This window comes from Nuphar pumila, chromosome 2 (genome assembly GCF_984573655.1).
Source record: "Nuphar pumila chromosome 2, dmNupPumi1.hap1.1, whole genome shotgun sequence".
Taxonomy (NCBI): domain Eukaryota; kingdom Viridiplantae; phylum Streptophyta; class Magnoliopsida; order Nymphaeales; family Nymphaeaceae; genus Nuphar; species Nuphar pumila.
The window spans coordinates 120,693,547-120,709,108 of record NC_143250.1 but is presented as its reverse complement, the minus strand read 5'-3'; the positions used below and the strand labels follow the sequence as shown (position 1 = coordinate 120,709,108).

At 37.4% G+C, this 15,562-nt stretch overlaps 1 protein-coding gene across 1 annotated transcript in view; it reads right to left on the bottom strand.

Annotated features, from left to right (window-relative positions):
- LOC149846946 (uncharacterized) overlaps nt 1–14,510 on the bottom strand; it is a 34,815-nt gene extending 20,305 nt beyond the window's left edge. The window contains exons 1-2 of the mRNA XM_089996680.1: nt 14,194–14,510; nt 12,651–12,736 (exon numbers count right to left, since the gene is read on the bottom strand). Of these exons, the coding sequence (XP_089852806.1) occupies nt 12,651–12,736; nt 14,194–14,353 (246 nt within the window). The 5' untranslated portion in view covers nt 14,354–14,510. The remainder of the gene's footprint in view (nt 1–12,650; nt 12,737–14,193) is intronic.
- Nucleotides 14,511–15,562: the final 1,052 nt, after the last annotated feature.

Genomic DNA, 15,562 nt, shown 5'->3' with positions numbered 1-15,562 from the left:
GCTTATCACTTGTACGATTATCTTTACATGCTTGTTATTTGAGGAAATTTGTATTCATAATTCCTTTATCATATTTGTGAAAGGAAATACAAACTTTTTCACTTGTAAACTAATTTAAGGCATAAAGTAATCTTTTGAGTGTTGTGCTTGGTGAAATTAAATGCCAAATAGTTACTTTAGTTATCGTACAATTTTTCCTAGATTTCTCATGCAAACTGTTTGTTTAGACCATATCAATGTTATTAGAAATCTCTGTACCAAAGTTTGTTTTGCCGCCATACTTTATTGTGGTTAAGCATGATCTGATCATAGTGTTAAAACAAACTGGAAATGTAACCTCTTGTTTCATTGTCTGGTAAGACCAGATAGTGCACTGTTACCTTGTGTAGGGACGTGGATCGGAATTTCTTTTTTTCATGTGATGAATATAGATTCATACTGGTTACACATTTCAAAGGAATTTTTGATGTGGATAATGTACGGGATCATGTGGATCTAATCTTAAGATTTGTATACATTAAATATGTTGTCATATGTTGCTGAAAGTTCAGTTTAGTGCACTAAATTCCCAGATTTTTCCTGTTATGAATGCTTCGGATATGTGCACGTTAGAATTGGAATTCGCCTTGAATAACTATGTGTGATCAAATTTCAAATGTAATGTTACACATCTTGTGGGCATGTGCAAATCTTGATTTTTTTATTGCTATGCTTATGTGTATTGGCATAAGTACTCGTATGTTTTAATTGGAACAATTCATGAATGAACTCTTGCATTTGACATGAGTATGTGCATGTCATGAAAACATGCATTTAAGGTGGGGGTGTGAAATTTATGCTTATGCTTATGAAATTATTGATTCATGCACAACTTGCATACATGAATGCGCATTGAAAAGCATGTGAAAAGAACGCATAGTGGCATGTGATTGATGATTTATGCTTATGAATACTGTGATGATCAAATTGGATCATCAGGGGCTGGGTGGCCTTGAGAACTAGTTGTTCTCCGTTTTAATTATTTTGATGCATTACAACAAATCAAATGTGATATTGTTGTTTTACCGCACTGTTCTATGGGTGGTGGTCCCGTGAAAAGCTTAGCATGCTGATGTGCAAGCTTATGTTATTAATTCTGCATGTAAATTTGCAAATGTAAAAGAAATGAATTAATAACCAGATAAAAGAAAATAAAGAACAGTGTAATTCACTTTTTCCTTGATGTCCCTGCTTTAGTATGGGAATCTTGGATATTGCGGTTTAGGGGAAACCGTGAGGATACAAAAACTCCGTGTGCGTTTTGTTGCCCCTGAACCCGATATTGAGGTTCTTCTCCTGGCCACGGTTTTAGGGAGAGTCCACCACTTTACCCGGGAGTGGTGTGTTAGTCACAGCTGTGAGTTTGTTTTGGTATACTAAGAAAGTGGCACCAGTGGATGTTGTTTTCCCTGGTGTTCCCGACCTTGGATGCTGTTTTCCAAGGTTCCGATTGATGGTGCTGTTTCCTGATATCGGTCGAGGGATGAGTTTGGAACCCGGTAATAAGATACAAATTGTGTGTGAAGCTACCCCGGGAACCCTACTTGACCTCGGGGTTTGTACCCGTTTGGTGTATCCGCGGGCCATTATAATTAAAAAGAGGAATATAAGAATGTGTACATTTAATAGGACATGCATATGGAAAGAGGAAAACTGAAATGGAAGATAATAAATGGTTCATGCATTGCACATAAATCATGCATATTCTTGTTATGCATTAGTTCATGCATGTTTACCTGTTCACTTGGTTGTTTATGTTGATCATTGTATGGTGTTGAGCTCTTTTGCATTTAATTGCCTTATTGATTAAGTTGTAATCAATGTTGCATATTTCGTGTTCCCTCTTGTTAAATGTTTAATTATGCATGAATGATTAATTGACTTAGTAATTGATTTTAATCGTATTCCTCAAAATATTACATGGATCTTATTTATGCTCTTTTTCTTATTTGATTCATTAGGGAAACCTGTACGCAGAATTCTTCGGATTTCTGACCCTCTTATTTTATTGGTTTTTCCCAGGCACAGGTGAGCAGTGAAGTCGACTAGCTTCTGAGGGATACGAGGGTCACAATTGTTTCAGACGACTTCACTTACGGACAGAGTGGCTCTACTGTTAATTTTCTTTTAGTTCTTCTGATTTTCCTGCAAATTGATATTTCACTTTTGACATGGAACATATTACTCTTTTGATTCATTAATAAAAGAGTTCAGTGGATTGGTTATGATTGATAAATGTAAGTTGCTTTGTGGTATGTGGTTATCCAACTGAAATTGGAACTGTAGGGACCCCAGGTCTCTGGGAAGTTTTCCGCAACTCTTAGAAAAAAAAAATATTCCGCATTTTCAAAGGTAGGAGTTGGGGTCGTTACACATAACCTTTCAAATAATTTCTTTCGTTCATAAATGATTCCCTTGATTTTTTCCCCATTATATCCTTTCAAGTAGGGGTGTCAATGGGTTGGGTATGATCAGATCCTGACCTGTAACAGGTCCAATAGGATCTAGGTTTGGTGTGAGAGAAGGAGGTCCAATTAAGAATTTGGGTTGGACCCATCGTGTCTGATTAATATACAGACCATATCTAACCCTAATTGAGACCCGATTATGTTTTTTCCTATGGTAGGTTCAGTAGAACGTAGGTCTGGGCCCAGCACCAACACCTCTAGTCAGTTCTTGGTCCAGACCCACCCATTTCTATCAGGGGTCTGACTGACCTGTTGCCTCCCTACTTTCAAGGAATTAATCTTCTATCTTATATTTTTTAATTTCATCTTACAAAACTTCGCAATATTCCATCCTGCCCATATCAATTCCTAAGATCAACAAACCATCCTTACCTTTCCTCAAATGCTTATATGTAGTGATAGCCCCTGAATACTTCTTTTGAAAAATGTGGTCCTAATATAATGACAAATCTTGAACCTGCCCACATCCTTTTCCAGGATTCTAATACTTCAAGTATTAAGGTTCAATATAGACAAACTAGAGAACTTTTAATAAACCCAAGATGTTGGGCAGTTCACAAAATCTTTTTTGCTTATTTTTACATGTTAAGCAAAGGGAGTTACAGTTAGGGGTGGCAATTTCTGACACGACCTGCCAACCCGCCTCTTAGGCGGGTTCGGGTTGGGCTTAAGCCAACCCGTTTAATAAACGGGTCGACCCGCGTAACCCGTTTATTAAACAGGTCGGGTTCGGGGTATGCCAACTGTTAAAATGTAACTATTATATATATATATATACATATACATATATATATATAAATTCTGTTTATTACATAAATACCCGATAGGGGTATTTTTGTAATTTCACAGTTGTTTTAGAAAACAACTATTTTTTCTTTTTTGAACAAATGTAATTTTTATTTTTTATTTTTTCCATTTCTTTTTTATTATTTTTGAGGACCTAAAGGGGCTCCAACATAGAAGTCGTTGGAGCCCCCAACGGTCACAAATGTGACCGTTGGGGGCTCCCAACGACTCTATGGGAGCCCCCTTTTGGCTCTCCTTTTGAGGCCCTTTGGCCCTCCTTTTTCCTCCTCCTCCTTCTCTTGTATAAATAGGGGTGATCCCCTTGTGTATTCTTATCTTTGAGAGCTCCTCTCTCTTTTCAATAAGAAGCTTTGTATATTGTTGCCTTCTTATAGGCTTGTGCTTGTGTTGTCCCTTCGTGGACTTGTGATATTTTCTCTTTTATTCATTGTTGTATGTGCTTGTATGCACTCTTTATATTTCCGCAATATCTCATTACATGGTATCAGAGCCACTCGATTCTTGAAGGAAAGGTGTGGTTCGTGTATCTCTTATTTTGGTGGACATCTTCTCACTTCTTGGCAACATCATGGAGACAAAGATTGATCTTTCTTTCAAACTCAATGGAAAGAACTATATGATTTGGGCATCGGCAATGGAGAATAATCTCAAAGGGAAGAAGCTTTGGGGTTATGTCATGGGGACCGTTCCGGAACCTAAGCTTATGCTCACAAAAATGGAAGAAGATCAAGAAAAAGCACTTGAGGGAGATGCTCGTCTCAAGGCCATTGAAAATCATCAAAAGGAAGTAGAAGATTGGGAAAGCAATCACGCAAAAATCCTTGCGTGGTTTATGAACAATGTGGAGCTTAAGGTATGTGCTAATATAGCTAAATTTCGTAGAGCCAATGAGGCTTGGTCCTTTATGAGGGGTATGTATACCCAAAAGGATCTTGCAAGAGCATATTTCTTGCAAGAAAAAGTTAGAACCACCAAGCAAGGTGATTCTAGCATTCAAGACTACTATAGTGCCCTTAACCCACTATGGGATGAATTGGCTCTTTTAGAGCCAAAGTGGGTTTCTATGGAAGATGTTGATTTAAGACAAAAACAAATGGAACAAGAGCGTTTGTTTCAATTTCTTTTTGGGCTACGCCCCGAATTTGAGCAAGTGAGATCCTCACTTCTCCATAGATCTATTTTTCCTCCTATTGAGGATGCTATTGCCGAAATCACTCAAGAGGAGACAAGGCTTGGCATGAGTAAGCATGTTGATGAAGTCCTTGCCGTATCCAAACCGGGTAACAATGTTAGAACCTATAAGCCTCCTCATTTTGGGAAACAAGGGAACTACAATGGAGGAAGAAAAATGATTGTTTGTCATTATTGCAATGAGCCGGGTCACATTAGACCCGTTTGTCCAAAGCTTATGGGAGCCTTCAAGCCTAAAGTAGCCTCTCTTGAAGAAACCACCTCCAAAGAAGATGAAGGCAAAAACAATGACATTAAAGAAACTCTTGGACAAATATCTATGGCTCTCCAACAAATGCTTAAAGTTTCTTCCTCCACATCGGGTGCGGCCATTGCCTCAACATCATCACCCGGTACGTATTCTTGGATCCTTGATTCCGGAGCTTCTTTTCATATGACCCCTCATGAGAATGCACTTAGTGATGTTTGCATCAATTCAAAGGACTCTTGTGTCTCAACGGCCGATGGAACCTTTTTGAAAATTTCAAGTATTGGCTCTTTTAAAGATTCTCAAAATTTTTGTGTTCCAAAAGTAAGAGTTGTTCCCAAATTAAATTTAAACCTTTTTTCGGTTTCTCAAATTGCCGACCATGGATGTGAAATATCTTTCTCATCTAATGGTTGCTTTGTGCATGATCTCCGGTCCGGGAAGTGGATTGGGCAAGGCCATAGAAAGGGAGACCTCTATTATATGGACCATCTTGATCTCCCTACAAATTTTTTTTGTTTTTATGTCCAAGAAAAAAATATGGAAACTTGGCATAAAAGACTTGGTCATCCAAGTTATTCCAAAATGTATCTCTTTCCTTTTGGAAACAAATTTTGTAAGGAAAAAGAAATTAATTGCAAAGATTGCATTTTTGGAAAAATGAAGTCTATTCCTTTTCCAACTAGATCTTTTTTCTTATCAAGGCCTTTTGAATTGGTGCATTCGGATGTTTGGGGTCCTTCTCCGGTTATGTTTAAAGGGGGTTATTCATATTATGTTACGTTTATTGATGACTTTACTCGGTATGTTTGGATTTATTTCCTTAGTCATAAGTCGGAAGTATTTACTTTCTTTAAAGATTTTCATAAAAAAGTTCAAAATCAATTTCAAAGTAACATATCTATTTTAAGATCCGATTCCGGTGGTGAATACTTATCTCACGAATTCCAAAACTATTTAAACCAAAATGGCATTTGTCATCAAAAGTCATGTCCTAGGACTCCTCAACAAAATGGCCTAGCGGAAAGGAAACATAGGCATATTATAGAAACCGCTAGAACATTGCTTGTGTCTAGAAATATTCCAAAAAAAATTTGGGCGGAAGCCGTTCTTACCTCAACCTATCTAATCAATAGAATGCCCTCTTCTAAGTTAAAAAATGCTTCTCCCTATGAGAAACTCTTTAAGTTTTCACCCGATTTTAATCGACTTCGTATTTTTGGTTGCAAATGTTTTGTCCTACTACATAAAAGGGATAAGTTATCTCCCAAAGCAATTGAATGTGTATTTTTTGGATATGGTGAAAATCAAAAAGGGTATAGATGTTATGATTTTAAGAATGATAAATTATATGTTTCAAAAGATGTAACATTTCTCGAAGAAGAAAACGGTTTTGATAAAATAGAAGAGACAAATGAAATCGATTATGTATTCTTATATGATCTTATTGATGACATACAAGAAGATTCTCTTGAAAACATAGATGACACTCACGAGGTATCCCCTCTTGACATAACACTCTCAAATGATAGTAATTCAAATACAAATGTTCATGATAGCAATGCCAATATAAATGTTTACTCAAGAAGAAATCAAGAAAAACCTATTAGTGCCCTCGAAAAATACTCTCAAATTTCCGAATCCATTGAGGAACCACAAGTTAGGCATTCTTCTAGAATATCAATACCCCCAAATAGGTTTGTCTCCTATGACTCTTTAACTCCCAACTATCGGGCATGTTTGATAACTCTACACTCTTATTTTGAACCAACTCACTATAATCAAGCTAAATCTATACCTCATTGGGTTGAAGCAATGCAAGTTGAACTAAATGCTTTAAAAAAGGCCAATACTTGGGAAGTAGTTGATCTACCCTCACACAAAAAACCTATTGGTTGTCGTTGGGTCTTCAAAGTTAAAACTAAAAGCGATGGCTCTTTGGAACGATATAAAGCAAGATTGGTTGCTAAGGGATACTCCCAAGAATATGGTATTGATTACGAAGAAACATTCGCCCCTGTAGCTCGTATGACAAGTGTCAGAACCTTAATAGCTGTCGCATCAACCAAAAAATGGCCTATTTATCAACTTGACGTAAAAAATGCTTTTTTAAATGGAAGTTTAAGTGAAGAAGTTTATATGGATCCACCACCCGGAATAAATATTAAGCAAGGTCAAACACTTCGGCTTTTAAAGGCATTATATGGTCTTAAACAAGCTCCTAAGGCTTGGTATGATCGTTTTAGTGATATCATGATAAAATTAGGATTTCATTCTTGTTATACTGACACTGCTCTTTTTGTTAAAAATGCAGGTTCTAGTATCGTAATTTTGTTGCTTTATGTTGATGATATGATTATCACTGGAAATGATCAAAGTAGTATTATTAATGTTAAAAATATGTTAAAAGATAATTTTGATATGTCTGATTTAGGTTTTCTCAGATATTTTCTTGGAATTGAGGTTGCATATTCTCCTAGAGGATATATTTTGTCACAGATGAAGCTTGCTGCAGATATATGTTCTAAGTCTGGGATTTCTGATGATAAGAAGGTAGAGACTCCCGAGGTTATTAATGTCAAGTTGCGGTTAGAGGATGGGGTTCCTCTGGAAGATCCTACACCGTACAGACAACTCATTGGGTCTCTTACATATTTAGCCATCACCAGACCAGATATCACTCATGCGGTTCACTCAGTCAGTCAATTTCAGCATGCTCCTACAACCGTGCATATGAGTGCGGTTCTCCGAATCATCCGCTACATTCGGAATACCATCAATAAAGGGCTATTTCTATCCTCCTCTTCCCCTTTGAATCTTCTTGCTTATACTGATGCAGATTGGGGAGGTAATCCCAATGATCGAGTCTCAACTACTGGTTTTTGTGTCTTTTTAGGGGACTCATTGATTGTCTGGCGATGCAAGAAGCAGCAGAAAGTTTCACTATCATCCACTGAAGCTGAGTACCGGGCAATGGCAACCACAACAATGGAACTTGTATGGCTTCGCAGTTTGCTTAAAGATATGGGAGTTGATATTACTGAAGCCTCAAAGCTGTGTTGCGACAATAAGAGTGCCATCTATATTGCAAGCAATCATACTTTTCATGAACGTACGAAACATATCGAAATGGATTGCTACTATGTTCGTGACGAATTTTTACGAGGAACTATTACTCTGCCATATGTCACTTCAGAATATCAGTTGGCAGACTTCTTCACTAAAGCTCTTCCGGCTCCTCGGTTCATGTTTCTTCTCGGCAAACTTTCCGTCCTTCCCCCGTAAAGTTTGAGGGGGGGTGTTAAAATGTAACTATTATATATATATATATACATATATATATATATATATATATATATATATATATATATATATAAATTCCGTTTATTACATCAATACCCGATAGGGGTATTTTTGTAATTTCACAGTTGTTTTAGAAAAACAACTATTTTTTCTTTTTTGAACAAATGTAATTTTTATTTTTATTTTTTTTCATTTCTTTTTTATTATTTTTGAGGACCTAAAGGGGCTCCAACATAGAAGTCGTTGGAGCCCCCAACGGTCACAAATGTGACCGTTGGGGGCTCCCAACGACTCTATGGGAGCCCCCTTTTGGCTCTCCTTTTGAGGCCCTTTGGCCCTCCTTTTTCCTCCTCCTCCTTCTCTTGTATAAATAGGGGTGATCCCCTTGTGTATTCTTATCTTTGAGAGCTCCTCTCTCTTTTCAATAAGAGGCTTTGTATATTGTTGCCTTCTTATAGGCTTGTACTTGTGTTGTCCCTTCGTGGACTTGTGATATTTTCTCTTTTATTCATTGTTGTATGTGCTTGTATGCACTCTTTATATTTCCGCAATATCTCATTACACCAACCCGCCAACCCGGCTGACCCGTTTAATAAATGGGTTAGGCGGGTGGGTCAACCCGCCAACCCGACCCGTCAACCCGACCCTGCCTACTTGCCAACCCGATCCGTCAACCCGCCAACCCGACCCGCGAACCTGAAAACGCGTTTACCCGACCCAACCCATTTATTAAATGGGTTGGCGGGTCGTATCGGGTTACCCGTTTATTAAACGGGTCGGGTTCGTGTTTGCCACAGCCGACCCGTTTAATAAACGGGTCGGGTTCGGGTTGAGGTATGCTGACACGCCAACCCGCCAACCCGACCCGATTGCCACCCCTAGTTACAGTCATCTGTAGCTTAATTTTGCATCAGTTAATCTGCTTAGAGCACAATTCTCTTCCTATGCATATATCTCTCAGTATTCTTTAATCCTGAACACAGTTTTCTAGATTTTGTAGTAGTACATGCTTCTCCTCAAGGTGCATCTTACTATCATAATGCATTTATGCCTCCTCAAGAGCACATATCCAGCCCTTCGATCACAGTGTACTCCTTCAAGGCATCTTCCTGTTTTGTTCCCCTGCTTCTGTTCTTAAGCTCATTTCTTTTGGTGCATGCCCAGCCTATTTTCTTATATGTTAACACATGTTACACATTCTATAAGAGACCAGCCTGCTTTCTTATAAATTGGCACATGTTACACATGCTGTAAGATTCATTGACTAGTTTGGTAACTGGATATCTTTTATAACTGCATTCAGCACCATGAAAGCTCAAGAATTTCTAGATTTCTAGTTTCAGATTCAGAGGTGCCTTGCTTCTGAATTTAGTTGCTAGATTTCATCATTCTCAATAGGGTTTGCGAAGAGCTAGAATAGCAAAGCCTAATTTATAGAATTTGAAATAAACGTAATTAATATTTAAGCAAGTTTGGTTTCACAGTTTCTCTTTTGCCTTGCTCTCTACTATATAAGAAACTCCTCTTGGTTGGGGAGCAGAGGGTGTGTTTCCACAGCAGTTGAAACTTCATTGTGATAATCATGCATATATTATTTCATTCTGCTATTATCTTTGTAGTCTTGTTCTCATCTTTGTTTATCTTTTAATAATTTTGGCACGTCCTCAGTGCCCTACCTCTTAGCACCAAAGGCATAAAATCAATACTGCAGAGCTTGCTCTCAGAAAAAGGGAATTTGAAATTAGAACACACACACACACACATAGAGAGAGAAAGAGAGAGAGAGAGAGCTATTTGAAACATGCAACAAGAGTTCTTGTCCACAGTCATTTTTTTTCCTGTTTAGTTCATCAAGCTAGTTACAGTGAAGTGCTTTCTCTAGAAAATGGAATAAAGAAGCAAGAAAAAATATCACCAAGAAAACAAGGAATAAAGAGAAGGCCAAATCCTTCAAGGGTAAATCAGAAAAAGACCATGTTGGCTGTTCAAAAAGAGAAAATCATTAAATGCATGAAAAGTCAAATAAGCCATCTTCAAAACAAATAAATGCAGTAAACAATATGAACATACACATTGTCATATAGCACGTGTTAAAGTTGATGGAGGGCAGTTTAGCATAAAATTCCTTTTGCTTTATAAGAAATTAAAAATGACACCATGACCTTTTTTTCTCTGCCTTTTTATCTTGTCTTAGTTCTGGCATTTAAGTGGTTTTAGGACTTAATGCACATGATAAAGAGAGGTAACATCCATTATCCTAATATTAACGAATAATGGGTTCTCCCTCTGTTTATCATATTATTTTCTCTCTTATGCTCTTATTTTTGTTTTGTATACAATTAAAAAACTTTTAAAGAAAAAAACCTCCTGTAAATAATTTTGATTTACCCACGAAAGAAGATGAGAACCACAATCGAATCTTCAAATGATTCTCACCAAAGAGATCTCTCACAAGAACCACGAAGGTTCATAAAGAATGCACACTCACAAGAACTACTAGGGTTCATACAATATACCCAAAAAAGGGTATTCAAAGCAATGGGAAAAATATAACCTTTATTCAAATGGGAAAACACCCACACAAAAGTTTACAAGGGGGGAATAGCCCCATATTTATAACATTCAAAGAGGGCCACTAGAGAACCGTTGGGAGTCCAACGACTCTCTAGTACTCTTTGCTTTTTGACTTTGGTCAAAAAAGTAAAGAGTCCAAATTGGTCCAAAAAAAGAAACTAAAAAACCTATCCTAACTAGATTCTAACTAAACTAGTAAAATACATAACTAATGGTAAAAGAACTAAAAGGAATTACATTAATATGTTACATTTTTTAACAACCCAACCATAGGGAAACCTTAATTTTAGGAAATCAAATCACCTTCCTCTCATTCTTGCCCCATTCCTTAAGACAGCATGTTAGACTAGTGATAAAAAAATTAAATCATAATCACTGCAAATCTTTTTCTTGAGTTGATACAATCATTGAAAACACCAAGAAAATGTAAGCTTACATCCCAAAAACTACACGGAAACATGAAAATGTAACATTAACAAATTTTGCACCAAAAAAATTGTTATTATGCTTTAAGAAATTAACTGAAACCACAATGATGAGAAAAATAAAGTTAGGACAAGATACAGAATCAGAAAATGATTAGTAACTTTGAAATATTAGGAGCTATGTTATCTATAAGCTTCTAATACTCCCAAGACACAGCTGAACATCAATACCAACAGGGCACAATTGGACATGGTCATTAATATGCCCTTTCAATGGTGTTGAGTGTGGACCTATGTCACATGGGTGCAGGTGCGGGGGTGTATATATATATATATATATATATATATATATATATATATATATATATAGAGAGAGAGAGAGAGAGAGAGTCCAAAAGTTGGACATAAAGGGTCAGGTTGACCACACCAGGTGCCGCACCCGCATCGCATCGACGCGGGTGCGGCACCTAGTTGGCCAAGTCCCTGTGACATAGGTGTGGACACTTTCTGTTGGATATTATGTTGAGCATGGACACTTCATCTTGGACACAATGTGAGTATGGATGCCCCATGTTGGACACTATTTCAAGTATGAAGACTTTGTGATGGACAATGTTGATTATACATTGTGTCGAGACTATGATATTTTGACATCCTTGGATACTGTAATGAAATGGATTCAACCCAATAAACATGCAAGAACACACTTCAATCAAGTAGAATACTTGATTGAATAATCAAACCACCCACACAAGGGTCAAATACACTTTGTTATTGCATAGAGGCGCTCTTGAATGAGTTGAGAATACAAGGCCACAAAGGGCCTATTTATAATACAAATGAAGTCACAAGGGTGCAGCTCCATATGGCGGTTGGGGCTGCACCCAACGGTCACATTGTGACCGTTGGGTGCAGCCCCAACAGCCATATGGAGCAGTCCCGTCATGTCTTGAAAAAAGGCAAAATCGAAAAAAGGATAAATAAAAAATAAAATACAAAAAAAATTAAAATATCAGCCCCTAATGGCTGACGCCTATTATAGTGAAAAGACCAAAATACCCCTGATGGGTATTTCGGTTTATATATATATATATATATATATATATATATATATATATATATATATATATATATATATATATATATATATATATATATATATATATTAACAGATACTTCAAGTGTCGGACACTTTGTGTTACTGTAGGCATTGTTTTGTTTCTTTTGATACTAACAATAAGCACTAGTCTTTCTATATAGAGCATTCTTTTATACACATACATACACGCATACACACACAAACATACATACATACACACACACACACACACACACACACACACACACACATATATATATATATATATATATATGAATGTATGCATATTTATGTGTGTGTGTGTGTGTGCCGGCGCTCAGCATGTCAGACACTTTATACCTATGTCTGACACCAATACCCCATATAAATGTGCAGGTAATATAGGAAGATAGACTACCTGAGAGGTGAGAGAGTAAATACTGTAATTTAGTCCATTTGGCATAACAAATTTATTTGGAGGCTAAGGATAGCTAAAAGTTTGAGAGGCTCATAGATACCCTTATAGCTCGCCAGTGGTCCAGGCATTCACGATGAACATATTTTGAAGTACCTTTGCATTTACAAGGAGCAATAAAATCCCGACCTGAAACAGGAAGCAGAGAATTCTGGTTAGCTGCAAAATAAATCGTTGCATGTAAACATGAATTACAAAAAAAGTAAACAAAAGTGTGGACACAACATAAGCATAGCACAGAAGACCCTTCATAGGTACATTTATGCATGCGTCATGACTGTGAAGACTAGCATGTCAAAAAAAGTTAGAAAGAAAATGGGCATTTTTCTACAGATTGATTGACTCCATTTCTCATGAATCTTTCTAAGTTGACCAAAAGTTACTGAATATTATCCATCATAACACTGAATATTATCCACCACGAAACTTGAGGAAACAAGGTGGATCTTATAAGATATAGGCTTTGTAATAAAAGACTGCATAACAATGCACCAAATGAAGCAATCCAGCCCAAGCAGAGCATATGAATCTAAGCTTTTACAAGTGCATACACAATAATCAAACCAAATTTGACTGGAGATCTGACAATCAAGATTTACGAGTATTTTCTGCTGAAAACTGAATGTAAGATGATTAACATGATTCCACAATAATGTAAAAATTTCACAATCTTCAAGTTACGATTTTTCCTGCTATGGAAATGTATCTGCGAGTCATCAACATTTGAAATTAAACTTAGACATGTTTTCTACCACCAACAGCTAATAACAAGAAATACCAGAATAGATATCTTAAGGTTGTCCAAAAATGTCAGAGTAATTTGAAATTTAACTATTTAAAAAGAGCATCGAATGGATTCGTGCCTCACATTGTCCAAAATACAAACTCCTGTTATATTAAGACTGTAAGTCCAAATTCTTGTTCTATTGAGACTGTTTTTTGAGAGAAAACCAAAAAAAAAATGAAGCTTCCTCCTTTAGTAAAGTTTCATCAACAACATAATAATCTGATTTCATTCGCAGTTCTTAAAGCAAACTCATCTGTCTAATAATAGGTTAGGTTCTGAACTTCCAAAATACATCAAATTAACAAAAAAAAAAGCGTGACCACCTTAATTATGCAATTACATAAAATTCTTACATGCAGCGTTCACAAGTCAGAGCAAAAGCAGTTCTAGTTTGGGATATCAACATGCTCTACAACAAGGCAAGCTGAAAACTTTAATATAAAGATAAAGAGTAAAACTAATATTAATCAGGAGGAATCCTACGGGACAAATTAAAGGCCACTTTCCACAAAATGTTCGCGCAGTTTCTGATGTCATAGACTCTCCGAATTAGGCCACGACTAGACCCAAAATCAAAGAAAGAAAGGAAAAAACAGATGAACGATCAATTAGCTACAAACAAAAGGAGATACCAAATGAAAGATCAATGAGCTCAAAAGCCAATTTCGTGGAGGGACCTCCACGCAAACGAATTTCGACCGCTACACAAATTTCAGGAACCGTCCGAAAGGAATGAATTGGAAAGAGACGATTACAGGAGGAAGCGGGGACTGGAGAATTTGGGGTTTGTTGAACTCACCGTCGGTTTCGAGGCATATTCTGCATTGGATCTGCTCTCCGGGACCGGCCTCGAGATCGATGGTGTCTCGGTCCATCTGCGGGCTGGGTTCCGGCACGGCCGCCGGAGGGGCGATCAGAGGAGCGGAGCTCGAAGGATCATCAGCTATTGCCGTTCCCATATCGCCTTTTCGCCCTATCCTTCCTTATCAATTATTATATTGAAAGTCAGTTGCTGCAAGAAAAGGGTTCAATCTTCGATCATAGGAATCCCATGAGAGAGAGAGGGAGAGAGACCAAACACTCCCAAGAACGTTCCTTTCCTCTCTCCCTTCTCAATACCAGGAAAACGTAAACGGCCGTTCCTTTTCCATTTTCTTTTTTTCTTTTTACTAGGGGTGTCGATGGATCGGGTTTGACTCATACCCGACTCATACCAAACCCTATAGGATTAGGGTTTGGTAATACAGGAGAAGGTCCAATTAGAATCCAGGTCCTGAAGGGTTCGATTAATATACGGAACTGGGTATGGTTTGTGAAATTTCATATCCGACTCGTGCCCGACCCGAATTCCAACTAAGATCCACAAATTTTCAGTATAAAAAAATATTATTTTACCAAGAATGGCTCGAGTTTGGTTCGTGTAATTCTTATAGAATCTGGGTATGATTTCTCTTATGATGAGTCTGATTGAACTCAGAACCAGACCCGGTACCATGATCTCAAATCAAACCTGGGTATGTGGGTATGGTTTCACCTGGGTCTGAACCAAACCCGAACACAGACTTTATCATACGGCCTATGATGGGATCCATCACGCTCATTTCTAACTAGCCAACAGAAGGCTAGAATAATTGAGGGCATTTTGTTTTTAAGGGCAAGCTGGGTTTGGCAGACCCCCCACCAGTTAAACAACTATACCATTGGGTTTTGAACTTACAATGTCCTTGTGCATTAGCTACTTCTATCATGCACTTACAGTAATCCGTTACTCTCTAATGTTATAAGTGATAAAACACAAAAAATAATATGGAAAAACGATGATGCTGGAAAACATGTCGATCTTCACTAACTTTTGATAGATTACACGGTATACGTACAGTATTTATAGAAAAACAAAGACCAAATAGTGACCCAGCTAATATGCCCCCTCAAGTTGGAGCACGAGGATCAAACATGCCCAACTTGGTCTTCAAAAGTGATAGATATACACTACCAAAGGCTTTGGTAAAAATGCCGACACACTGAGAATGGGTCAGAACAAAATGAGTAGTAATGAGCCCATGTTGAATTTTTTCGCGAATAAGATGGCAGTCAACTTCAATGTGTTTGGTGTGTTCATGCTAGACTGGGTTGGCTGAAATGTGTATCGTGGCTTGATTATCGCAAAA